This window comes from Nicotiana tomentosiformis, chromosome 4 (genome assembly GCF_000390325.3).
Source record: "Nicotiana tomentosiformis chromosome 4, ASM39032v3, whole genome shotgun sequence".
NCBI lineage: Eukaryota > Viridiplantae > Streptophyta > Magnoliopsida > Solanales > Solanaceae > Nicotiana > Nicotiana tomentosiformis.
The window spans coordinates 6671368-6698373 of NC_090815.1; the positions used below are offsets into that span (position 1 = coordinate 6671368).

Below are 27006 nucleotides of genomic sequence, written 5' to 3' on the forward strand. Positions count from 1 at the left end.
AGGATGTGGAGCTTACCGATCAGGCTGAACTCTGAAAACACCTACTGAGGAGGTCTACCCGTCTGTCTATCTGAACCTGCATGCATGAAATGCAGCGTCCCCAGAAAAGGGACGTCAGTACGAAATAATGTACCGAGTATGTAAGGCAATAACATAATTGAAAACTGAAACTGAACTGATAATATAATAACTGAAAGTAACTGGGAGTCAAAGATGCTCTGGAGATATACTTACCTGTTGATACTGACTCAACTCCTTCAATATATTAAGTAAAATAAATATTCGGCCCTATAAGGCTCGGTACGTATAACTGCTCGGCCGTAGTAGGCTCGCTCATAGGCGCTCGGCCACAGTAGGGTCGATATATATAACTTACCATCTGATCAGAGGTTGCCCAATAGGGGCCTGCCCATCGATTATAGCTCGATGGTAATGAAAATACTGTAATACTGTATATATAGGCTCTCTGCTCTCTTGACTGGAAGAAGATAATACTAAATTAAATATGAAGTCCCGATAAGAAGAATACCGTAATTTATGAGACTAGGATAATGTATATAAATTCGAGAGTATGAACTTCTCTTTATGCCTCATTATCAAACACATGTAATTACGAGATCATGCCAAAATGAAGGAAGGGCTTAGCCTTAACATACCTTATCACAATCTTTCCAATAACAAAATTGAACTCTCCTCTTCTCACCTTAATCTACAACAACGATAATAATACTATCATTAAGTTACAAAACGTATAACTATCGCACAACAAACGACATGCTTATTTTGTATTAAAACGGACAGCATCTCCCCTATAATCCTTATTTTCTCCAAATTCAAGATAACACCAACAACACCAAAAACAACAATAACAACATATATACATTATTTTCCAGCCTTATGTACACCACACAATACTACAAAACAGCCCAACACATCCCGATCTCTTCATACACAAAACGACCATCGTAGTAGTGTCAACAACTCGAAAATATTACGACGAACGACCAGCCCAACATTCTGCATTTATGTGGTGTTTATCCACACCCTTCATCCTCCAAAACTCCACAAAAGAATAGTAAATCACGCACCCCAAAAGCAACACCAAACAGTCCACAAAACAATCCGCTACAAGTGAATAACTCGAACTCACGGCTTCCGATCACCGTCCCGTGAGTTCTTACAAATATAGAACAACTTACCATGCATCTACAACTGTAAAGAATTGATGAAAGAGAGCAGTAAACTTACCTTATTTGTGGGATAACTGAACTCCTATCTTGGTTCTTCAAACTCTAGGCTTCACCTCCAATTAGAACTTGAAAGGGAGAGAAAATCAATTGGGGTTTGTGAAAAATTTTTGGGAGGATTTTTGCAAAGATTAAGTCTGGTTATTTTGCCCTATTATCATCCTAATATATGAAGGGGATAGACTTTTAAAAAGGCCTCTTTGAACGACCCGAACTGGCCCAGTTTTGGACGACTCGAACTGGCCCAGTTTTGGATTCTCGTTTAAGCAAGTAGGTGACAATTTGCGCAGTCTCGCAAAAACACCCATATATCTCTACTCCGATATCGTATTGACAAACGGTTTCAGTAAAATCGCAGTTATATTTGACCCAAAGTTTCAGTAAAACTTATGAACGTAACTTGTGATGACTTTCATCGACTTTTCTTCCACCACTCGCTTGACTTCAAAATATAACACACGACTATAATACGAATAACATAACTCATAACATAACCTCCTTATCATGTTAAACACCCTGGTCTCACCCCAAAAGTACATGGTATAACATTCTCAACTTGTCGGCTTTCGACGAAACATTATTTTCTTCAATTCATTTAGCTTCTGAACCTTCCAACCCTCTTTGTACTTGTTGTTCATGATCTTCAATATTTGTAACTTCCAAGGTAACATGATTAACTTGCTTTATATATTTTCAAAGATGATCTTATTTTTTTGGGTCCTACATTAGTTTGCTCACGACACAGTTTTACGTACGAAAATATAGGGAGTAACAGAATATGATGCTATGACACCTACACCATCGTGCCCTTGTCCAGAATCAAAAGTATTCATTGAACATATACATAAACAACAACTAGTTTAGTTTCTGAGTAGGTTAAATAAGTCATTTTCACAAGCAAAGGGACAAATCATGATGATGATACCTACACCTACTATAAATGTAGCTTATGGAATAGTAGTACAGGATCAAAGCCAACGAGCTAGAGCAGCTGGTGTAACCAACTTGGAGATAGGAGCTATTGTTGTGGCTTATAACACATGACATGTAGGTGGTGTAGTTCCCTACAATCCAGGTCAGATAGCTAATCAAGTGAATTACAACTCAATACAAGGGACACCTCCAATGTATAGATAGAAATAAGGGTGGCATGTGGGCCGGGTCCGGTCCTAAGTGGACTTTGTGGGCCGGTCCTAAGTGGGTCGGTCCTATGTGGTCTGGTCCTAAGTGGTCTCGGGCTTCGCGGGCTTCTTGTTGGAACCGATCCGGGACTGGGACCACGAACAAACGGTCCCGGGCCTAAGTGGGCCCAACGGATACTTTCTATTTTTTAATTTTTTTTTACAGAAGTTAGAGAAAAAATGGTAATAAAAATATCTAAGGCAATTCCTTATAAATTATATTATTGAATTGTGACCTAAATTTTTAATTCAAATTTAAAGACAAAAATAAGTTATTCGATATATATATATATATATATATATATATATATATATATATATATATATATATATATATATATATATATATATATATATATATATATATATCCTAAGAATGTATGTATATAGTATAGTATAGTATATATATAAGCTATATTTGATATAAATAAGCTATATCATAAGCTATATTTCATAGTATATATATATATATATAAGCTATATATATAAGAAAAAGTGTAACTATAAAAATATTAGGGTTAAAACAAAGTAGGGAGGGTTAAATGGCTATTTTATATATAGCCAACGGCTATTTTGGCAGGTAAAACGGCCATATTTTAAATGCCATAACGGCTATAATATGGTAGATTTTAAATAAAAAAAATAGTTGTTGGGCCCGGATAGGCCCGTTTAGGACCGCCTGAACCGGCCCACTTCCCAGCCGATCCCGGTCCAAACCGGTCCCGGTCCCGTTCCTGGTCTCGCGGGCCTCGCCTATTGAACTGGCCCACTACTCAGCCCACCTCCCCACGGTCCCGGTCCTATCCGGTTAGGACCGTTTAGGCCCACTGCCCATTTGGGCTTGCGGTCCTGGGCCGAGCCCGATCCTAACCGGCCCACATGCCACTCTTAGATAGAAAGCACAACTCTATTGTGACTACTGCAAACTAAAAGGTCACACTAGGGATAACTGTTACAAGTTGGTAGTGTATCCTGCAGATTACAAACCAAAGAGGAAGTCTTTTGTTAGAAACACTATTGCAGCTCACAATGTGCAACTTGATGTCACTCAAGGATCAGAAGAGCAGAAGGAGTACAAAGACGTTTCTCCAAGGAATGGCAACTTCTTTAAAGAAGAGCAGTATCAGCAACTATTCCAAATGCTTAACAAGAATACCACACCGTTGAAACAATAGCACATGCTAATGTGACAGGTATACCTATCTCACTTTTGAGCAAAATTAAAAAGGATAGATGGAGTATAAACTCTGGATCCACTAATCACGTGGTCTATAATTTGGATGTCTACAAAGATTTTGTGGAGCTTTCAAAGACTGATATGAGAAGAGTTCAGCTACCAAATGGTGAAACAAGTGTCATTACTCACCTAGGATCCTCTAGTATCTTAGATAATCTTCATGTTAAGAATGTACTGTATATACCTGAGTTTAGGTATACTTTGTTATTAGTATCAAAACTTACCAAGGATGCAGAATTATTCATATCCTTCTTTCCTGATTGTTGTGTGTTCCAGGACATCTACAGTAGGAAGGTGAAAGGGGATTGGAAGATTGGAGCATGATCTATATGTGCTGGATCTGGTTATTCAAGGCAACTCACATGAGATTTATGAGTACATGGTATTTTTTCTGCATTATTAGTTAATAGAATAAGTGGCATACTATGGCATAGAAGATTAGGTCATGTGCTTGTTGATACAATGAAGAGATTTCCTATGTTTAATAATGCAAGGAACATTGACTATACAGATCATTATGATGTATGCCCTCTGGAAAAATAAAAGCAAACTACCTTTTCCTAATAGAAGCAATAAAAGTGATGTTTTTGGAGAACTTAGTCATGCAGATGTATGGGGTCCCTTTAAGGTACCTACTCATGATGGTAAAAGGTTCTTCCTCAATCTAGTGGATGATTTTAGTAGATATACTTGGGGTATGTCTTATGAATTCTAAAGATGAGTCAGTGGTTGTACTAAAGTATTTTCTTGTCTTGATGACTACTAAGTTTTTGCTACTGTGAAAACCATCAGAATTGATAATGGTGGAGAATCCATAAATAGCCAAATTAAAGAGTTGTTAAGCTCTGCAGATATCACTCATCAGAATACTGGTCCTTACATCCCACAGCATAATGGTGTTATATAGAGGAGATACAGATACATCCTAGATACTGCAAGAACCTTAAAGTTTCAAGCCAATTTTTCCTTAAGGTTCTGGGGAGAGTGTGTAATGACAATAGTATATCTCATTAATAGAATTATATCCAAAACCGTAGGAGGTAAGTCCCCATTTGAGCTGGCATTTCACAAACAACCATTTCTTGATCATCTGAGGGTTTTTGGTCACCTTTATTATACAGCAAACCTCGAGAAGCATGATAAATTTTCTCTAAGAGCAATTCTTGTTGTACTTTTAGGCTACTCCCTGGTACAAAAGGGATACAAACTATTTGATTTGCATAATCATTGTATATTTGTGAGCAAGGATATCATTTTTAAAGAGGATCAGTTTCCCTTCAAAGACTCACTGCCTATATCTCCATCTGAATCCACTGCAGTTCAACATTCTCTCAATGTACCCTTTGACTCAGAAGATCTGCATAGTCCTGCCATTTCCTCTTCTGAGACCACTACCACAACTGATGTCTCTATTGCTGCTACTCCCATTAGTTCACCTGCTAGTTTTTTGCAGTCTCCAGTTTCCAGCTTTTCACCAATGGTGCACATTGAAGCTGCAGTTCCTTCCACTGTTAGCCACTCTACTAGGGTGTCCAGACCTCCTATGTGGATGAGTGATTATGTAGTTCCTAGTAGAAGCAAGGCCCTTGTGTTTATCCTATTTCAGACTCCATCAACTACCTCTTATTACAACCATCCTATTCTAAGTGCCTTGCAGCATACTCTGCTGAAGTAGAACCCAAAATCTTCATTAAAGTTGCTCAAGATCCCAAATGGGTTGCAGCTATGCAACAGGAGATTCAGGCTCTAGAGGATAATCAGACATGGAGTCTAGTCCAATTACCAGCTGGAAAACAACCCATAAGGTGTAAATGGATTTATAAAATCAAGTACAAAGCTTCAGGGGAAGTAGAAAGGTATAAGGCTAGGCTTGTGGCCAAGGGCTATACTTAGAAGAAAGGGTTAGATTACTGATACATTCTCACTTGTGGCCAAAATGGTCACTGTGAGATCTGTCATAGCAGTTGTTGTACACTCAAGTTGGCCTCTTTATCAAATAGATCTTCACAATGTATTTGTGCAAGGTGATCTGAATGAAGAGGTGTATATGACTATTCCTCTTGGTTTCTCTAAGGATGCTGCAAGGCAGGGGGTATCAAGTTTGCAGACTTCATAACTCATTGTATGGTCTTAAACAAGCTTCTCAGCAGTGGAATATTAAACTCATAGAAGCATTGCAGAAGATGGGGTTCTCACAAAGCCACTATGAGTACTCAAATCACAAAGAAGCCAGGAAATTGTCTACTACTAGTGCTGATCTATGTGGATGACTTGATAGTCACAGGCAATGATGCTAATGAGATCTCTAACACTAGAAGAGATTTGCAAAAGTTATTTAAAATGAAGGACTTAGGAGAACTTAAGTTCTTTATAGGAATTGAATTTGCAAGGTCACATAGAGTCATATACATGAGTCAAAGAAAGTATGCCCTTGGACTCATCTCAGAACTAGGCTTAGCAGGAGCTAAACCTGCAAGCACTCCACTTGAAGTGAACCAAAAACCGACCTGTATTGACTTTGATCAGCTAGTAGGTCCATCAGATGGCATGGCACATGATGCAGCACTACGAGATGCGGGAGAATATCATAGGCTTGTGGACAGGTTGTTGTATCTCACAATAACCAGGCCAGATATCTCATTTGCTATGCAGACATTAAGTCAATTCATGCATGCTCCTAAACAATCCCATATGGATGTAGCTATCAGGGTGGTGAGATATATTAAGAGTGCACCTGGACAAGGCTTATTGCTACCAACAGAAGGAAATAGGGAGCTGAGAGCATACTGTGATATAGATTGGGGGGAATGTCTTCAAACTAGAAGATCAGTAACAGGGTACCTGGTATTCTATGGAGATGCTCTAATCTCATGGAAATCGAAAAAAACAAGAGACAGTGGTAAGGAGCTCAGCTGAGGCAGAGTTCAGAAGCATGGCATCCACAACAGTAGAAATAGTTTGGTTGATTGGATTGTTTGCAGAGTTGAACATTGAACTCAATAGGCCCGTAAACATGATGTGTGATAGTAAAGCAGATATTCAAATAGTTGCCAATCCTATATTTCATGAACGTACAAAACACATAGATATAGACTGTCATTTCATTCGAGAAAAGATCAAGGCATGCTTAATCAAGACATTATATGTGAATACGAATGAGCAGATAGTAGATGTGTTGACTAAAGGTCTTGGGAAGACACAACATGATCACTTATTATACAAACTAGGAGTGAAGAACATTTTCCTCTCCTCCAACTTGAGGGGGAGTATTGAGCCAACGTGAAGAAATAGGAATTTTAGGGACCTAAGTGTACATAATCCAAAGTTGTAACTAATTTAGTGAAGAGTACTGTTAGTCGGTTAATTAGCTGTAGATACTTAGAGTTGGAAGTTAGTCAGATATGTATAAAAGGTATTAGCTAGTGTCATTAGCATGTAAGCATTCATTCTGTGATGAAATGAAGAAGCAATTTGTTCTCTCCGGTCGATCTCTCTCTCATTCTTCTAGATTCTTCTCATCTCATTTCGATCCTAGAATCTCAATACACGTGAAGAGGGATGATCAAATATCTTTAGCAAAATTTGATAGTAAGCAACAGTAGCAAGGAAAGCTTCAGCACCGGATATAACTCTTTATGTAAAAATTGTAAATTATACCGATATTTAGTATAGTAGTTTAAGGAGAAGATTGTAGCGAAGGCAAGAGTTTCATTAAGGAGATTAAAAAAGCTTTTATGTGCCTATGGGATTCAGTATATTACAATTTTCTGTAAAGGAGATTCAGTTAAACCTCTTTATTTGGCCCCGACACTCATGAGAATTAACGAATTACTAGTGTTCAAGTATTTTGCATTCCAGTACAAGTATTCATTAGATTTATTGTCGAAACTTTTTTTTTTCCGACAATTAATATATTCCAGTCAATATATCATATTAGCACTGCGATTCTCACACAAGCTTCAACTAGTCTGACTTATTAAATAATCGAGAAGAAATATATCATAAGCAAAATGCATTGACTTTGGACAATTTCTTGTTTGCTTGAGGCGCCAAGATGCTGGTAACTATTCGCATATTCTTTTGGAAGTCTCTATTACGATAACGTCCTGACATTTAATTAAAGATTTCTTTTTTTAACATTTAATAAAAGGTTCAACAACCAATTATTAGATGTTCAAAACAGGTATGTATTTACCTTTTCCTTTTCCTTTTCCTTTAAAGGGGTTACGTTAAATTACATGTATAACACCTTAATCTAAAGTAGTTGAGGTTTATCTATTTTAGATGATTTATTATAATCTACACTATATTTATGCTAATGTTAAGCTATTCTTACCCTCCTTTTATTCGAGCTGAGATCATCTATATTTTACAAGATTTTATAGACAGAGCAAAACATTTTTTTTTCATATTTGAAATTGTTTTTTGTTTGAGAAATTAAAGTACATTAACATGATAAATAATGAGATCACATTAACAGCCAGCTCATGAAATAGAATATCTTATATGGGACTTATAAATCCGAAAGTGCTCGGTAAATGAGGGGTTTAATTTTAAGGTAAATTCACAAATGATCACATAACTATTTTTTTTTTTTGCGCCAAAGTCATAATAATTGGTCACACAAATACACGTTGTTTGGTCAAGCTTACACGATTTTTCTCAAAATATTCCACTCTTTTAAGAGATTCCTACACGTTATGTATAGCTTTCCAATCTTTTCAGCTACCAATGTGGGACTGTGTTTGTACATCCAACGGTAAACTTCTGATGGACATAAATATTTTTTTGCTGAAGTGTCACATCCCACATTGTTTCACTTTTTTAAAACAAATAACCTTTGGGAAAAAACAAATTGCTCGCTTACATCATTAATTTATCTATATAAAATGTCTCACTTGGTAGCAACCTTTTCCTACACTTGTCTGTCTGAGTTTTTTCAAACTGAATTTTTTGGAAGCAAATAACAAAGGACAAGACAAAGTGGGATCATCATCTTGATTTCATTAATTTGTAGTCGATAAAAACAATGAATGGAAAAAATGGCAACAATTTGGTCAATGAAATTGAAGAATTAGAAGAAGAGGAGAAATTTTATTATTCTACAAGTGATTTATTTGAAATAGATCATGGAGGTGAAGTGGAAGGCAGTTTGTTTTCCTTTGACTTCAACAATAAAGGAGAGCATGATATTGTTTATGTTGTTGTTGGGAATAACAGTTCTGCTAACACAAACAAGATTAGCCTGGAGTCGAGCATTGATGCATTGTTTTGGACTCTCAAACATGGTGTAATCAATCCAAATTCTGCCATTGTTTTCCTCATTCATATCTTTCCTCAAACCAAGCTCATCCCTACTCCTTGTAAGCTCTCTCTCTCTCTCTCTAACACACAGAGATGCACAAGAAATAGTCTCGTAAATACCCTTGACTTTAATAGAACTCCAGCGTGAATGGCGTGGATTCCCACGTATCATTATACTGCAGGAAAAATGTCCAAATTTACTCTTGACTATGGTTTAAATCAATATTCTATTATACTTGAAATAGAGCGTAAATACGAGATAATTTACCAAGGACAAGGGTATAAATGACCTCAAAATATAAGAGAGGGTAAGCTCATCCGTACTCCTTATAAGCTCTCTCACACACACACACATGTTCAAGAAATAGTCTCGTAAATACCCTTGGCTTTAACAGAACTCCAGCGTGAATGGAGTGAATCACACGTATCGTTATACTTTGGGAAAAAGGTCCAAATTTATTCTTAACTATGGTTTAAAGTAAGCAACATTCTATTATACTTGAGATAGAGCTTTGTCGGGTTAAAGAGTAAACACGAGACAATTTGCTAAGGGCAACGGTATAAATGACCTCAAAATATAAGAGAAGGTAAGCTCATCCCTACTCCTTGTAAGCTCTCTCTCTCACACACACACAAAGATGCACAAGAAATAGTCTCGTACATGCCCTTGACTTTAACTGAACTCCAGCACAAATGGATTGGATTCCCACGTATCATTATACTTCAGGAAAAATGTCCAAATTTACTCTTGATTATGGTTTAAAGTAACATTTATTGTACTTGAGATAGAGCTTCTTCTGTCTTGTTAGAGGGTAAATACAAGACCATTTGCTAAAGGCGAGGGTAGAAATAATCTCAAAATATAAGAGACGGTAAAATTAAAATAGTTCGTTTAACAGAGGAGTATTTACGTTTTCCCTTCTTGAAAAGAAAAAATATTAGAATTCAGATCTAATTTAGTTTATTGTGCTCTATAAACAATCCAAATTTGATAAATATTTAATGATGATGATACAACAGTGGGAATGATGCCAATACACCAAGTGAATGAAGTGCAGAAGGAAAGCTATATGGCTCAAGAAAGAAGCAAGAGAAGGCAGTTTCTCCAAAAGTTTGTTGACATCTGCTCTGCTTCCAAGGTGCACAAATAAACAACACATAATTTCTTTTATAGCATGTTCACTTCCTTGAGCCGAGGATCTATCCAAAACTGCTTCTCTATTTCTATAAGATAGGAATAAGGTCTGCGTACACATTACCCTCCCCAGACCCCATGCATAGAAAAACACTAGGTTTGTTGTTGTTGTTGTTGTTGTTGTTTGCCCATAGCATGTTAGCAACTTGCAGAAACAACAGTTAGGAGCCGCATAGCTCAAGAGTGGTCAGTTGAACACTCTAATCCGAAAAATCATACTGTGTATATAGATCAAATATTACGTTATGATATGTATGCCACTTTAAACAGGTTAAAGTGGACACTATACTAATTGAGAGTGACATGGAAGCCAAAGCTATACTGGACCTCATTCCCATCTGCAATATAAGAAAGCTGATTCTTGGTACTTCTAAAGCTAATCTCAAGTATGAGCAAAAATCACTTAACTGCTACTCCACTTCTCCATCAGTTTTAAGCTGCTTTCTATTAGTCATCTTCCTAATAATGCTCATAAACTCATCTGATAGGAAAATGAGATCAAGAAGAGGTAACGGAACGGCTGATCAGATATTACAAAATGCACCAGAGTTCTGTGAGGTTAAGATCATATGTGAAGGCAAGGAAATTGTAGAGCTACAGATGTTTGAATCTCCTTCTCTCCGGAACTCCAATGGCAGCGCAACGTCCATTGAAGGCCAAATCCAGAAACAGAATCAAGAAGTCCAGAATGAATCCATTGGATGTGGAGGATGTTTTGGAGCCAAGATCATGTCTTAGATCTATAGTTCATAGTATCCTACCAAAGACTTGAAAGATGTAAATATCTATCACCAAACAGCTGGTTTTCACAAGCATCTCCCTTCTTTATCATACCATAAATTACATGTTACTATTAACAGTTACTGTACATTCAAAAAACAATACACCAATGTATCATTAAAGTAAATCTTTATTTTTCCCATTTTTCACTTCTTCCTGCTAAGATCATAATAAGCAATGGCTGCTTTTGTAGACATTGCAAAAGTGGCTGATTTCCTAACCCCATGAAAAGGGCAGCCCGATACACTAAGCTCCCGCTATGCATGGGATCTGGAAAAGGGTCGGATCATAAGGGTCTATTGTACGCAGCCTTACCCTGCATTTCTGCAAGAGGCTGTTTCCACAGCTTTCCACGGCTCGAACTCGTAACCTACTGGTCACATGACAGAAATTTTACCAGTTACGCCAAGGCTCTCCTTCATTTCCTAACCCCATGGGCAGGGAATAATATGTGGCTAAAGATACTGATATTATTGCCTGATATTTAAGGAATGACAAGGAAAAGCAAAAAAGAAAAGAGCCAAAAAGCAAATATTAGATAGGAGAAAGTAAAAGGTAGCAAATTCACTGTGGTCTAAATGTCTGGAAATACACCAACGTCCAAAAGTATGGTTAACGCATAACTTGAGATTGAATCTAAACTATCTCACACTATACTGTACCTTTGGGTTGGAATACAAACTCTAGCTAGTATCCAAAAGCAATATACAATCATCTTGCTTAACTATAGTCATGTGGCCAAAAACAGTTTCCTGTTCATGGCATGCCATATCACCTAAAGCCACACTGATTTTGAGTAATCCAATTGCATACCTCCTTTAACAAGAATATACTTGCCTTTTACCGTTTAGACACCGTTGTAAATACGGAGACTAAAACTGGGAGGCAGCTCTAGCTTGAAGCACGTACAGATTCACAAATAATAAGGTCTGACACCGTTATGGATAGTGACGACGTGACCCTGCTCATATACCACTTTGACAAGAAGAACCTGCCATCCTGATCACTAGCAATCCCTGAATTCAGGATTTGTCCTCCACCAATTCAGAAAAATTACCAGTCGGGCTAATATTTACTAGAAGAAATCAAATTCGAGGTAGTTATCAGAACCCTTTTGGCTGGGAGGCACTGCTGCAAGAGCAGTCTTATGATTTGTAGATGCTGCTGGAATTGGTAGTCTCTCAAATTCAACAGGTTTAGGGACATCGGGAGGGGTAGCACAGCGTATTAGTGCCCAATTAACCCCTTCGAAGAAAGGGTGTTGTTTTATCTCAGTTGCCCCTCTTTTGTATGCTAATCTGTTCTGTGGTTCTTTTATGAGTAAACCCCTAATCAGATCTCTTGCTGCAAAACTAACAACTGGCGATTCTGGAAATCTAAGAGGTTGCCCCACTACATTGAATAATGTAGCTCGGTTACCAGATCCTTTAAATGGAGTTTTACCAAACAAGAGCTCATAGAGAAAGATCCCAAAAGTCCACCAATCCACTGCACTTCCATGACCTTCGCCTTTGATAATCTCTGGTGCCAAGTATTCATGAGTTCCCACAAATGACATAGAGCGAGCGGCAGTAGGTTCTGCCATAAGTTCTGGTAAGGGCCTAACTTGGTTGCCGATATCATTTTTGGGTTTCCGATCCTTCTTGGATTTACTGGAAAAGAGGCGACGAGAGAAGCATGTTGTAGGAACAACACATGATGGTTGAATGCAGGAAGGTTCAATGCACGCCGGCTGGACACAGTAACCAGAGTTCTTCCTCAGAGGATCCGAATCCAGGGATGATGTCTTGACCAGCGTTGGGCTAAAAGCACAACAAAGTGACAGGTCAAAGTCTGAAAGCATTATATGTCCATCTTCTCTAACAAGGATGTTTTCTGGCTTAAGGTCACGGTAGATAATCCCAAGCATATGGAGATATTCTAGAGCTAGAAGGACCTCAGCAACATAAAATCTGAAAATGGAGAAAGTTAAACATTCAGTAACATAGACATTGTCAATGAAATGCTTGATATAGCAAAAGAGTATTCTCTTCACAGGAAGCAGTAGACTGTATTTCTTAGCTAAACTATTATTCTAGTCGAACCAAAGGACAATTTTGTTTGCTGGAGAGAACTAAAATTTCATTCCTACACTCTAAAATGAATCCTCGGAATATGAGAAAGAATCCAATCTCCTTATAAAGAAGGAGAGGAAATTCGGTAACTTGGTAGCGAGACAAAAAACAATTGAAAAGTCTGAATATGAGAAACAAACGGCATCACATGCAACGGACTTATTACTCAACAAAGGCAAATTGAGAGCCAAGACTTTCTCAAAACTGCAAAAGATGCTCCTAGAACCTTAGTAAGGGAAAGCGGGTAGTTATTTCCTCTAAGCTTTAATTTAAAGGCACTTGTGCATTATGTCACTCGTACAGCAGCATAAGGTTCAAAGTGCAGTTGACTACATAAATATGCTTGCTCCAAACACCAGTAGAGTATATCCTAGGAACTGAAAGAATAAACTGCTAACTTATGGCCTAAACTTCAGGGCAATATTCAAAAACTGCAAAACGGAGGACCTGGAGATAACAAAATTAGAGGAACTTTCACATAAGAGCAACAACTAAACTACTTTGTTGAAACAGCCTTCTTCAATGATGGATCTACGACTGGAAGTTCTAGAATAATGATCCTGTTACTCGGAAAAAGTAGTAAAACAATATGGATTTCAGAAAGTAGCAGTAGGAAAAATCGTATCACCAGAAAAACTGAAAAGAGGTCATACTTCACTGCTTGTTCAGAAAAATGTTTCCCCGGCTGTCTCTGCCTAAGACTATGTAGATCCCCTCCGGGGCAGAATTCCATGACCAAGCATGAAAATTTGTCAGTCTCAAAGTGGCTGTAGAGAGACGGAAGAAAAGGATGGTCGAGGGATTGTAAAATTTCTCTTTCTGTCTGAGCACGAAGAAGCTTCTTGCGGCCGGCAAGAGATGCTTTATCCATGACTTTCATAGCAAAGTAACACTTGGTTCCACTCAGTTCAGCCAAGTAAACGCTCCCAATATCTCCACAACCCAACCTTTTGAGCAGTCTGAAATGGCTCAAACCTAAGCTACCATCTTTAGATCGGACAGCTTGGATAGCTTCCCATCTCAAGTCATTTGTTTTGTGGGGTTTGTTTATACTGCTGCTAAAACTGCTAAAGCTGCTTTCGTCACTCACATCAGTGCTGCTGCTTCCTCTACACATGCTGCTCTTTCCACTCTCAACAAAATCAGCACGATCACTAGTTTTGGCTAGACTACTAGTACCATCGCTGACTTTAGCAGAACCTGAACTGTTCTTTCCACTAGTTTGCTCAGATGTTTTCTTTTCTTGATCAGCAGAAGATTCAAGTGAGCTTCTAGTTCCATTTGCTTCATGTCGCGCAGGTGTCAACACATTCAGAATATCAGTGGGAGCACCTTTAGATTTATCAATTGACAGATCATTGGACCCCTTTTGATTATAGTTAGCTGACTTTTTATCATTCATGGCCCCATCCACATCATGTGTTGTAATCTTACCAGATTCTGGCAATTTATCAGAAAGAACAAGGCTAAGTTCGTTCATTTTTGACACCTGTGCAAGAAATGAGCTAGAATCATTTGTTTCTGCTGTTTGTCGAGCCGAAACAGGTTTTTCTTTTGGTTCAAGGGGAGGTCTAGCACCAAAATTTGAAGCCATCAGTGACACAATGATATAGGAGAATAAGTTACAAAGCACAACACCATTCTCGGTCAGCCATTCCAATCGCCATTATCCTACAAACCAGACCAAAAAATTACCATTAAAAAGAGACTACAGAGCCTAAAAATTGGTAAAGATTAAAGCTCATCTTTGAGAACCAAGGTGTTACTTTCAGCACAAAATGCATTTGTATCTATCAAAAGGGAGGAAATAGTGGTTTTCTTTGTTTCCCACCTGGTGTCTGATATTCGGATTTGCACCGAAAAGTCCCATTTTGAAGGGTAAACAGTCTTTTCCAACAAATTATGTTTTTTATTGGGGTGGTTAAGTATTCCTTCATGTGTAACCAGAGGTCTCGGGTTCTAGCCAACAGAATTTGTTGGACATAACTGATCAGCTAAGTACTAGATCAGCTCCAAATCAGGGAATGAACTAAAGATCTCTCAAGCACATTTGCAGGCAGAACTTTATACTATTTAGAGGATATAAATGGAAAGCTACAAGATACAGAAAGTGAACAAGGAGAACCAGATAGCCAATTCTACAACACTATACATGGAACTTAAAGCAGAAAATCCAACAAAAAAAAATATATATATATTTAACAAGAAACTAAGTAAACTTGCCACATAAAAAGTAAATCAAGTCAGCAACTCATAATTTAACAGAAGACAGTGGATTCATCATAATCCAACAAATCTGTGAACATGATTAAGGGTAAATTAAATAAAAATCAGATCTTGATCAAGATTAAAACTTTCAGCAAACCCCAAATCAGATCCTTAATTTAAAAAAATAACCCAGGTGAAAAAAAACTGAATCTTGACAGGTAAAATGGGTAAATTGCAACAACAAGATAAGTACCTGAATAATTACAATATACCCTTTAAACCCAAGTTGAAGACTTAGCTTTAGCTGTGAAAAAAGAATTAGAGTTTAGAGGAAAGAATGGTCTTTGTAGTTTCCTCCAGTTTAGTACTTTAGCAGTAGCAGAGAGAGAGAGAGAGAGAGAGAGAGAGAGAGAGAGATGCTTTGGACTATTTGGAAGAGAGGTCAAACAAATGCTAAAGCAAAAAACACTTTTTTTTTTCTTTGATGAAGGGACTTATTTCATTATATTAAAGGGCTTTTTTATTTTTAGTTTGATAGCCGAAATATTAGACAAAATTTGTATATTTTTTTTATATAACATACAGAATATATATATATATATATATATATATATATATATATATATATATATATATATATATATATATTTTTTCGGTTATTATTTTGAGAGCGGTTATACAATGTTATTTTTCCTATATTGAATAGTGAATTTGGCATCCCTTTAATTAAAGAATTAACCCAAATAAAAAGTCCACTAAATTTTTTAAACTAAATATAGTCGTCATATGTATAATATATCTATTATTTAAATATAATCATATAGAACTATGTATATCGGTTAGAAAAAGTAAAATAGTGAATCTGACCGACTGTTTGTGTAACAATCCCTTTTTAATTTTGAAAAAATGTCCAACTTTGCTTTTATACTGTAATTAATTTTTTTCCTCTATTTACTTTTGGTATATTTATATCCTAGACAATAGGCCCTAATATATCTCTCGTATTTGCCTTTGTTATTAATAAATCTCGAGCATAAAATAGGTAAACTATACAGTACACCCGTTCAAATTCATCCATAATTAAGGTCTAAATGTATCTTAAATTTTTGTGTATGGTATAAAATTATCCTCAATCATAGTTTCATTAAAAAATCAACAAAAAAGATAAATCTTTTGCTGAATAATATTAGATCAAATATCTAATGAAGGACAAAATTGATCATTTCAAATAGTAAATGAAGTAAATGCGACGATTTTTCCTTTAATATTTTTTGAGAAAAGAAAAAGAAATATTTTGGTTTTTGTGTAGGAGTGAGCGTGTGATTCAATATTTTCATTTATTCTTTTGTAAAATGGGTCCAAACTCCAAAAATCCAAATCAGTCGTTCTGTTGTCTGCCATGCCATTGACATTGCCAATCAATCTGGCCATCAACACATAGTAAAATGACGCATTTATTCTTTTCGTTGAAAATTTTGTACCATTACTTTGGCTCATTTTATGCTTCCCTTGAGAATTGGTGCTCAGTTGAAAACTTAAGGGACCAAACCTATGAAATTGTATAGTTGAGGACTAAGTTATGATTCTTTTTTCTTTAAAAAAAAATAATATAATCAAACTTCCTTATAAAAGTTTGGTTTGCTTTAATATGTTTTGGCTAGAAGTGTTATTATAAAAAATATATATTATAACATAATATAAAAATCACTTTCGAAAAAAACTTGACTTTTATAATGAATAACTATTATATAGAGATGTTGTTATATAGAGGTCTGACGGTATTACAAGTACTCGTATTTGCATTACTCATAAGCAAATTATACACATCGAGTCAGGCGAATCTGAAATATTTGGTTTTAGTTTTTATCGGTCATTTTGGATTTATGCAGTTTTTTTACTTTGGAAACGGATTTTCTCAGTAGATCCATAAGTATACCTTTTATTTTTATTTTTTGATAAGTTAGGATTTTTGTCCTTATTAATATTCCCTCGGTCTCATTTTAATTGTAGTCTTAGCTCCAAAAAAAATTCGAACATAATTGTCACTTGAGGAATTCAAGGCTAAATTTATTACTCTCTTTGCTTCGGTTTATGCGTGACAAAAAGAGTGACTCATTTTAATATTTGAAAATAATTTAGTTTTATGTAATGATTTAAAACCACATAAAGTATATGTGTCTCATTTTACACCACAAGTTCAAACGTCTTCTCTTATTTTTTAAACTTCGTGTTCGATCAAATAGGTTCACATAAATTAAAACGGATGGTGTAGTTATTTTCAACTATACCCTTAATATTAAAAAAGCTCTAGTATATTATCTTAATATTTATTGTTTTTCTTTAATGGCCATGGTAGAAGGTTCGTAACTAGTCGAGCGTTTCTCTTTGTCTTACTCAGTTCGCAAGCATTAATGTTAGTATGATATCTTCTATCCATAGATGGCTATTATTACCTAGAGTTTGACTGTATTCTTGGATTCAATCTTATTTCGTCTCGTTGTTATTCCTATTTGTTTCAATTACATCTTGTTGTTATTCCTACTTGTTGCAATTACATTTTCTTTTCAGTCGTTCTCTAATCGAGTGTCTATTGGAAACAGTCTTTCTATCCTTCCAAGGGTACGAGTAAAGTTGCGTATATCTTTCACTTTTTAGACTACACTCGTGAGAAACTACTGAGTTTGTTATTGTTAATGGCCATTAAAATACCTACGGCAATAAAACTTATGAAGGGAGTAAATTATTCATCCTCGAAAACTGCAGGGATCTTTTCTGGAAAATAGAGTTCTTTAATAATATATCGAAATTTAGCACTGCCTTCAACCTTGGTCCTTGGATAGTTGTGTTGGAAATGGCGTTTGGTGTCAATATATAGTTATATACTACCTCACTCTTCTTTTCATGGTGTCCTTTCCTTCTTCTTTTTTTCTCTATTCTTTTTTAGGTTTAATAGAGGAATATTTATTGTTTAAAATTTTCTAAGTTGTGTTGTAATGGACACCTTTTAAAACAAAAGGTCAGAATTTACATAGAAAGGTTTTCTTATTTATAATTCGAATATTGATGGTGTTTCGAATATTGATTTATTTTTTTTGTCATGAGAAATTAAAATTTGCATAGGCGCCCTATTTGGTTGCCCCATTTAACATATACTCATATCATTATAATTATTTAACATATACTCTAATTTTGACAACTTTAGATCCTGCGACCTATGCGCTCCTTTCTTCCTTCTCTTCTTTTTCTCTTCTTCTTTTCTCTCTCAAACATATTGTCCTATAAGTTACACATGTTATCGTTTCTGGAAATTGGACAAAGTGACAAATCAAAAGAAAGAAAGACTTGCAATTGCCTCTCAAACATTAATACATCCCAACACAAAGTACGTAAATAATAAAACAAGAGTTTATTGTCAAACCCCGAAGAAGCATCAACTGAAGTTCGAGACTGCAGGGACAAACTTCAGACATTACCAGGTTAAATTTTGTCTGAAGTTTGCAACTATCATGCCAGAAAAGATTATCTGAAGTTCAAATATAACAAGTTGATTTTGTCTGAAGTTTGCACTACAAGCTAAAAAACTTCAGACTAATTTGTCTGAAGTTTGCACCCCAACACAAAGTACGTAAATAATAAAATAAGAGTTTATTGTCAAAACTCGAAGAAGCATCAACTGAAGTTTGGGACTACAGGGCCAAACTTCAGACATTACCAAGTTAAATTTTGTCTGAAGTTTGCAACTATCATGCCAGAAAAAATTATCTAAAGTTCAAATATAACAAGCTGATTTTGTCTAAAGTTTGCACTACAAATTAAAAAATTTCAGACTAATTTGTCTGAAGTTTGTACTACAAACTGAAGAACTTCAGACTAATTTTTCTGAAGTTTGCACTACGAACTGAAGTTTTTTTTATTGCTTTTGCAAGTCAGGCCAAATTTCAGACGAAAATATTTGAAATTTTACTTTGATAAGGTCATACTTCAGGCAAAAAATTCTGAAGTTCAAACTTCAGACATAAATTCTTGCCACTTCAGGCCATGTATGTCTAAAGTTACCCCAAAAGTGGGTACGCTTGTAATTCTTTTTGCAAACCGGGTATAAGTTAAATTGTGACCCAAAACTGGGTATAGATGCAAATCCTCTGAGAAATTGTCAGCTAGGTGTTTAATAGGTATAATTTGACTTGATTTCATCCGTTCAATAGATATTATCCTTAGTTCAAATATCTAAGTGAAAATTTGTGACAATTTTAAGAGATTGGCTATATATTCTGATAAACAAGAAACTAATATATGAGTTGAACTATAACAGGCAATTCAACAAGAATTGAATTTTAATGATTTAAATATTATATGTGTATGGGTCAAAATATGTCTATGGAATATTTAAGACAAGATAATACTAAGGAAAGAATTCTCAAGTCGTCATTTGTCGAGATGGCCAAGAAGCAGCAAAGTCTATGGTTGAAGAGTCAACAAGAGTCGTAATCAACAAGGGTCGTTATCAACAAGAGTGGTAGTCGAGGTGCCAACAAGGGACGAGGTCGAGGTCGAGTGCCGTTGACAGAGCTTTAACGGCTAGTTTTCGAAGATAGGACATTAAAGAGAATATTTTAGGAGATATTCTTTGCACTTGTACTATTAGGGTTTCTTAGGAACATGTCCCATATAAATAGAAAAAGAGACAATGATAGGGGCAGGTGATATTCATTTGTAAAGAACACACTTTGACTAAAAAATTCGTCTCTCTCTTGCTAAGATACAAACATCGCCTTTTCACTAAGATTCTTGTCCATATTATTCCATCAGATCCGAAAATAACTCGAATATTCAAGGATTTGTCTATCATTCATCATTGTCAAGAGGAACATCCACATATTCCATCATTTATTGGGTGAATCATTTCTCCTATTTACTTAAATGTCATTTATTGATGTTCGTTATTATTGAATGCTATATTATTGTTCTTGATTTCTAGAACATTTATTACATATTATTATCACAGTCCGACCAGATCCACACGACATTTATTGTCTTTTTAACAACCCTATCTAAGGATATTATTGTTAGCCAAAATTAACCCATGTTCACATAGATTTAATTATTTGGGCCAACATCTATATTTTTTGGTCAAATAATTTGGCGCCGTCTGTGGGGACTTCTTAGTTAAATTTTTAGTATCCTCTAGATCTATAACTAACACAGGTCACTAATGTCAAAAAGTTCAAGACCACCTTTCTTTGTGTATACAAAACCCTACATGGCAGATAACGAGAAGAAAGGACGAGGATAACAAGTGACCTCCCAACCAACCTCATGAATGTCATCAACGAAAGCTGTAAAATAGTAGATGAGGGCACGACGCCTAGTGCGTCCCCTATACGAGATGGGTCACCGCCCCCACACTGCATCATAAAAAAACCGTGGTAAAGGAGCTTCAACGTCAGCAGAAGAAGGAACACCCCCAGCTATGAAAAAATTCCTCGAAGCGTGTCTAACTGACATGCTAACAAGCATCCTCAACAAACCCGCTCCAGGCACGACTGTAGAAACTGCAAGGACTTGCACGATACAGCAAATAGACGAGCAGTGCAACCAACCCCTCCCTCCAACGACAAGTACAACTCACAATGTCATTGATAGTGAAGGTGACAACGCCCTCGCCGCCATTCTAAAAAGGATGGAAAAAATGAAAAATGAAAACAAGGCGCTTAGAGACTAGATGAAAGAACACCAAGAATGGATTGATAAGATACCGAGCGCTCCTAAGATTCTTCCAAAAAGGGATATACGATGGCACGACCGATCCCAAAGATCGCGTGACTCATTATGTCACCGTCGTGAAAGGCAACGACCTCGCCAAATAAAATGTAAACCCTCATGGGAGGAGCATTGATATGGTATTCACAGCTACCAACTCGCTCCATAGAAACCTTCAAAGAAATGGCCGATAAATTTGTAACCGCCCATGCCGGAGCCAAGTAGGCCGAGGCGAGAGTAAATGACATATTTGCCGTCAAGCAGTCCTTAGGAGATGGGCAAAGGGACTTCCTGGCCTGGTTCAAACGAGTAAGGATGACTCTACCAAACGTATCCGAAGGGATGGAAGTCGCAGCCTTTCAGAACGGGCTGAGTAGAGATGGTTCGAGAGCAACTAGAAAACTGTTGAGTCGGCTGATGAAGTATCCCCCAACCACTTGGGTTAAAATACACAATGCTTAATGTCCCGAGGTCCGTGTAGATAAGGACGACCTCAATGGGTCAACCTACCGATTAACATCAGTGCAAGCTGAATCTAAAAAAGATCGAAGAGACAGCACCAAAAGAGATCATCCAATTCTGCGGCCTAACAGGGAACGTCACCAACCGTATATCAGTACGACCATTGTGACCTCCCCCGCCATAAAGAAAGCACATATATACAAGGACGGGAACTTATCGGAACGAAAGAGGTATGCCTCCCTTATTATCTACTCGCAATTTTTGTGTGTCACCTACAAAGATAGTCTACGCCCTGGAGATGCTCATGCCGAAAGTGAAATGGATGTAGAAGATGAGATCGGACCCGAACACCATAAAGTCTGACGCCCTCTGTGAGTTCCACTAGGAACGAGGGCACAAAACCGAAGATTGCATCTCCATCAGGCAAGAAGCTGTGAATTGCGACAAGGGCGCCTCAAAAAGCTGCTAAGCCACATGGGACGAACCAATTTCGCTAGAGGATGCAAACACCAAGGACCACCAAAGCCGCCCTCACCAGCTCACACCATCAACATAATTACCGGCGGTGGCGATGATGCCTCTATCAACAACGTGAAGTACACCACTACCCACAAACTCAATCGATCTATCACCCACGAACGGTACGACGAACTCGAAGAAAGTATAATCTTTGACAAGTCAAATGCCGACGATTTGACTTTTCCTTATAATAACGCCCTCGTTATTACTTTACAAATTTTAGATACCGATGTTAAACGCATTATGGTAGATGGCGGGAGCGGCGCGTGCATTATCCATCCCCGAGTACTTACCTAAATAAGATTAGAAGATAAGCTATTATCGCGTTGCATCACGCTAACTGGTTTTAACAATGCAGTTGAACGAACATCCAGAGAAATTACACTGCCGTTTTGGCCGGTGGCATAACTCTGGAGACAACGTTCCACATCATGGACCAAACCACTGCATACAACGCAATAGTGGGATGACCATGGATACATCCCATGAAAGTTGTCCCCTCCAGCTTATACCAAGTGATTAAATTCCCAACTCCATGGGGGATTTTCAGCATACGCGGAGAACAACGCACGTCACGGGAATGCTACCGCATTGCCTTAGACAGCACGACCACCCAACAGAGAAAGACAAATAAAAAGAGGCATAGCAATCAATAGGGTCGAGGTCGGAGCAAGATGAAATAGAGGACGATCAAGGACCCTAATATGGTTGAAACCGCTGGGTCGACCATAGAAGATCTCGACACATCAATCATTTAAAAGAAACTTTCGACATACTCAGACGGTATGGAATGAAGCTGAACCCGGAGAAATGCGGATTCGGTGTAGCCTCGGGAAAGTTTTTGGGTCTTCTGGTATCACAATGACGGATCGAGGTCAACCCAGACCAAATCAAATCCATTGAGGGGATACCGAAACTCTTGACCACCAAATAACACGTCCAAAGGATGACTGGTCGCATCGTTACCCTATCAAGGTTCATCTCGCAGTCGTCGGATAGGTGCCATAAATTCTTTAGCGTACTCAAGAAAGATAACAGCCTCGAATGGACTACCGAATGCGTCCAGGCTCTGCGATAACTAAAGGCATACCTGTCATCTCCGCCCTTGCTTTCAAAAACCCGAGCTTGGGGAGCATCTCCTCGTCTATTTGGTCGTATCTGAGGTAGCTGTAAGCACAGTCTTAATTTAAGAAAATGAAGGTATGCAATCTCCATCTATTACATTAGCAAAACACTCATCGACGCTAAGGCGAAGTACCCACACCTCGAATATTGGCTCTGGCCTTAGACATAGCTTCACAGAAGCTTAGACCATATTTCCAATGTCACCCCATCTCGGTCGTCACAATGTTCCCCCTCAGAAGCATTTTACATAAACCCAAACTATCGGGAATGCTGGCCAAATGGGCCATCGAGCTGAGTGAGCACGATATCACGTATTAGCTGTGAACGATGATAGAGTCACAAGTGTTTGCCGATTTCATCGCAAAAATAATGCCTGAAGTCGAAAGGGAAGTCGTCAAAACCTCCCTCTAAACACAAGACATCTACGTCTTATACACCGATAGCGCATCCAACGCCTCGGGGTTCGGACTGGGACTTGTACTCGTAGTCTCAACAGGCAAAGTGATTCGCCAGTCTAAAAGGTGCCCGTATATGACTAACAATGATGTCGAGTATGAGACCGTAATTGTAGGTCTAAGACTATCACTCAAATATGGAGCAAAACAGCATAAACTGCGCTGCGATTCCCAGGTCATAGTCAATCAAGTCACAATGACTTTCCAAATCTAGGAACAAAGATTGCAAAAATGCCATACCAAAATTTGCAAGCTACTGCCTAAGTTCGACGAATGTCAGCTCGACCAAATCCTACGATCACAGAATTTCGAGGCATTTGGCCTCGCCAAACTAGCTGTAGCCATGAAATGCATCACAACCGGAGACAAAAACGTGGTCCATCTCCTCAACTCATCACTAGACTAGGTCGAGGTAAGAACCACAAACTTAACTTAGGAGTGGTGCAATCGTATTGTCGCATACATGCAGGACGACACACTCCCTAGCGACAAAAAAAGGCCAAGAAACTAAGAATGCAAGCGGCCAAGTACAGTATCCTCTGCATCGATCTGACAAGAGGACCTACGGCGGCCCTCGGGCGAATTGCTTGGGCCCAAACCATACTCAGTGCGTCTCTGAAGAAGTTTACGAAGTCCATTGCGGGGCTCACTCTGGAAATCGGGCACTTGTCAGATGCCTCATACGGGCAGGATATTACTGGCCCACCATGAAAAAGGATGTCGCAGACTTCGTAAAGTGATGCGAGCAGTGCCAAAAGTACGCTTCAATGATTCACCAGGCAGGCAAACATCTCCACTCAGTCACATCCCCTTGGTCGTTCATCAAATGGGGAATGGACATTGTGGGCCCCTACTAGCAGGGCGAGGTAATGTACGATACCTTTTGGTTTTAACTGAATATTTCTCTAAGTGGGTGAAAGCAGGAGCATTCGCCCAAATACGGGAACATGAAGTAATCAACTTTATATGGAGAAACATCATCTGTTGATTCGGCCTTCCCAAAGATATCAGATTTGATAACGGACCCCAGTCCACAGGAAAGAAAACCATCGAATTCTTCGAGAAATGGCATATCAAGAGGATACTCTCGAACCTGTATCACCCTACTGGTAACAGATAAGAAGAGTCCTCCAACAAGTCAATACTAAAAATCATGAAGAAGAAGCTCGAAGACACCAAGGGACTGTGGCCGAAAATACTACCAGAAGTATTGTGGGCCTACCAAACAACTTCAAAAACGAGCACATGAGAGACGCCCTACTCTCTGGTCTACGGGACCGAGGAAGTAATACCAGTCGAGGTTGGAGAACCCAACCTAAGATACTCACATGAGAGCGGCACGAGCAACTACGAGAGCAGAAGGCGAGAACTTGACAAAGTTGACGAACGAAGAGATATGGCCTACATAAGAATGGTCACCCAAAAACAACAAGCAGAATGCTATTACAACAAGAAAGCAAAGGTCAGGCCGCTTAAAGTTGGGGACTACATACTGAATGTTAAAACTCAAGCGAGCAAAGATCCCAGGGAAGGCAAGCTGGTAACAATTGGGATGGTCCATATAAAATCACAGCCGAAGCAAACAAGGGTTCATTCAAATTAGAGATAATAGAAGGAAAGCTACTACCGAACAATTGGAATATCATCCACCTCAAATACTTCAACTTCTGAGAGAAAAAGCGTACCCCAAGCCCTACTTTTTTTCCCTCACTTGAGTTTTATCCCATTTGGGTTTTCTCAATGAGGCTTTTAATGAGGCGGCAAAGGGAACGTTTCGAATCAAAGTACGCGAAGGTAGGGCCGTGGTTACTATTTCATTGCTCGGCCTCTCAATATTTTCCAGATCGACCAATGAAGGGACTAGATAGACTGGGACTAGAACGCCAAGCAACACCCAAAAATCTGTAAATTTCTCCAAGTATGTAACCAAAGCAACAATGTCAAGGAAATAAACTTTATGCTTATCACCACATATTTCTCGCATTTAGGTTATGTTCGACCCCACTCGAACAAACACCTATCGGCCCTCGGCCAAAATTTAATGAAAGATTATGTTCCACCCCGCTCGAATAAACACCTATCGGCCCTCGGCCGCAATTTAATGAAAGGTTATGTTCGACCCCGCTCGAATAAACACCTATCGGCCCTCGACCACAATTTAATGAAAGGTTATGTTTGACCCCGCTCGAATAAATACCTACCATCCCTCGGCCGTAATTTAATGAAAGGTCGTGTTCGACCCTGCTCGAACAAATACCTATCGGCCATAATTTATTGAAAGGTTATGTTCGACCCCGCTCGAATAAACACCTACCGGCCCTCGACTGCAATTTAATGTAAGGTTATGTTCGACCATACTCGAACTAACACCTATCGGCCCTTGGCCGCAATTTAATGAAAGGTTATGTTCGACCTCGCTCGAACAAACACCTACCGGCCCTCGACATCAATCTAATGAAAGATTATATTCGACCCCACTCGAACAAAATCTAACGAAAGGTTATATTAGACCCCGCTCAAACAAACACCTACCGGCCCTCAGCCGCAATTTAATAAAAGATTATGTTCGACCTCGCTCGAACAAACTCCTTTCGGCCCTCGGCCACACTCCAATAAAGAAACAAAAATATACAAATGTATAGAAAATAAATTGCAGGAAGAGAAAAAGATGCAAGGAAACACTCTAACATTTCATATACTTAAAAGAGTGTTTACAATAGGCTCATGAAGACGCTAGCAGAAACATACACAAAGAAGTACTGGCCGCCACTATCACGGCCTTCAACGTCCCCGCCGACTTGGTCTTCAACAGCATCGCCTCCTTGGCCATCATCACCTTCGCCATCAGGATATGCAGTATCATACCAGGCATTCTCCTCGAGCCGTTCCACACCCTTATCCCCCTCATCATCACCGACCTCAGGCCTAGTGGGATCATACCCTCAAGCGACTCGAGCTTCACGAGCCTTAACACGAACATCTTTGAGGGCAAAATCATAGACGGATCCCTCTTTATGCAAATCTCGAAACATATCTAATGGGGCCTCGGTATGAATCCACTCCTCGTACATTTCCCGAGGAATATTAGGAAAGGCTGAAGTACGGGAAGAAGACGGTTGCGCCAACAGTTGAGCCTTCGCGGACTCTGACGTAACGACTCGATCATAAAAATCAGAAGTCTCCTTCTCCAACTCTCCAATACTCTCATCGAGGCGCTCTTTTTTAAGCTTTGTTGTTGCTATGTCATTCTCCTACTCATAACGGAGAGTCCAAATCACCACCTTAAGAAAATCCACCTTCCTCAAAGCCTCAGACCAAGCGGACTCCGCCTTCTCTAAATCCTCTGCCTTCTCGGCGACCTCACCACTTAGAGCCTCCACCCTGAATTGACACTCCTCAAGATGGGCACGCAGGGAAAC

At 38.4% G+C, this 27006-nt stretch overlaps 2 protein-coding genes across 2 annotated transcripts; one reads left to right on the forward strand and one right to left on the reverse strand.

Moving 5' to 3' along the window:
* Window positions 1-8600: 8600 nt before the first annotated feature.
* LOC104120567 (U-box domain-containing protein 35-like) lies at window positions 8601-11098 on the forward strand. The gene is made up of 4 exons (XM_009632362.2): window positions 8601-9028; window positions 9990-10108; window positions 10435-10550; window positions 10653-11098. The coding sequence occupies exons 1-4, from the start codon at window positions 8695-8697 to the stop codon at window positions 10900-10902; spliced, it is 819 nt and encodes a 272-aa protein (XP_009630657.1). The 5' UTR covers window positions 8601-8694; the 3' UTR covers window positions 10903-11098.
* Window positions 11099-11483: 385 nt separating this feature from the next.
* Window positions 11484-15715, reverse strand: LOC104120569 (serine/threonine-protein kinase D6PKL2-like). The gene is made up of 3 exons (XM_009632364.4): window positions 15520-15715; window positions 13712-14729; window positions 11484-12896 (listed from the first exon to the last, which is right to left on the reverse strand). Exons 2-3 carry the CDS (start codon window positions 14650-14652, stop codon window positions 12020-12022), a joined length of 1818 nt encoding a protein of 605 aa, XP_009630659.1. The 5' UTR covers window positions 14653-14729; window positions 15520-15715; the 3' UTR covers window positions 11484-12019.
* Window positions 15716-27006: the final 11291 nt, after the last annotated feature.

Bases quoted from the DNA above. Each gene is read 5' to 3' on its own strand.
- LOC104120567 (XM_009632362.2), top strand. From the start codon at position 8,695: ATGAATGGAAAAAATGGCAACAATTTGGTCAATGAAATTGAAGAATTA. The intron at 9,029-9,989 runs GTAAGCTCTCTC...ATGATACAACAG, and splicing joins CAAGCTCATCCCTACTCCTT to TGGGAATGATGCCAATACAC. The intron at 10,551-10,652 runs GTATGAGCAAAA...CTCATCTGATAG, and splicing joins ACTTCTAAAGCTAATCTCAA to GAAAATGAGATCAAGAAGAG.
- LOC104120569 (XM_009632364.4), bottom strand. From the start codon at position 14,652: ATGGCTTCAAATTTTGGTGCTAGACCTCCCCTTGAACCAAAAGAAAAA. The intron at 12,897-13,711 runs GTATGACCTCTT...CTCCATTTTCAG, and splicing joins TTTTCTGAACAAGCAGTGAA to ATTTTATGTTGCTGAGGTCC.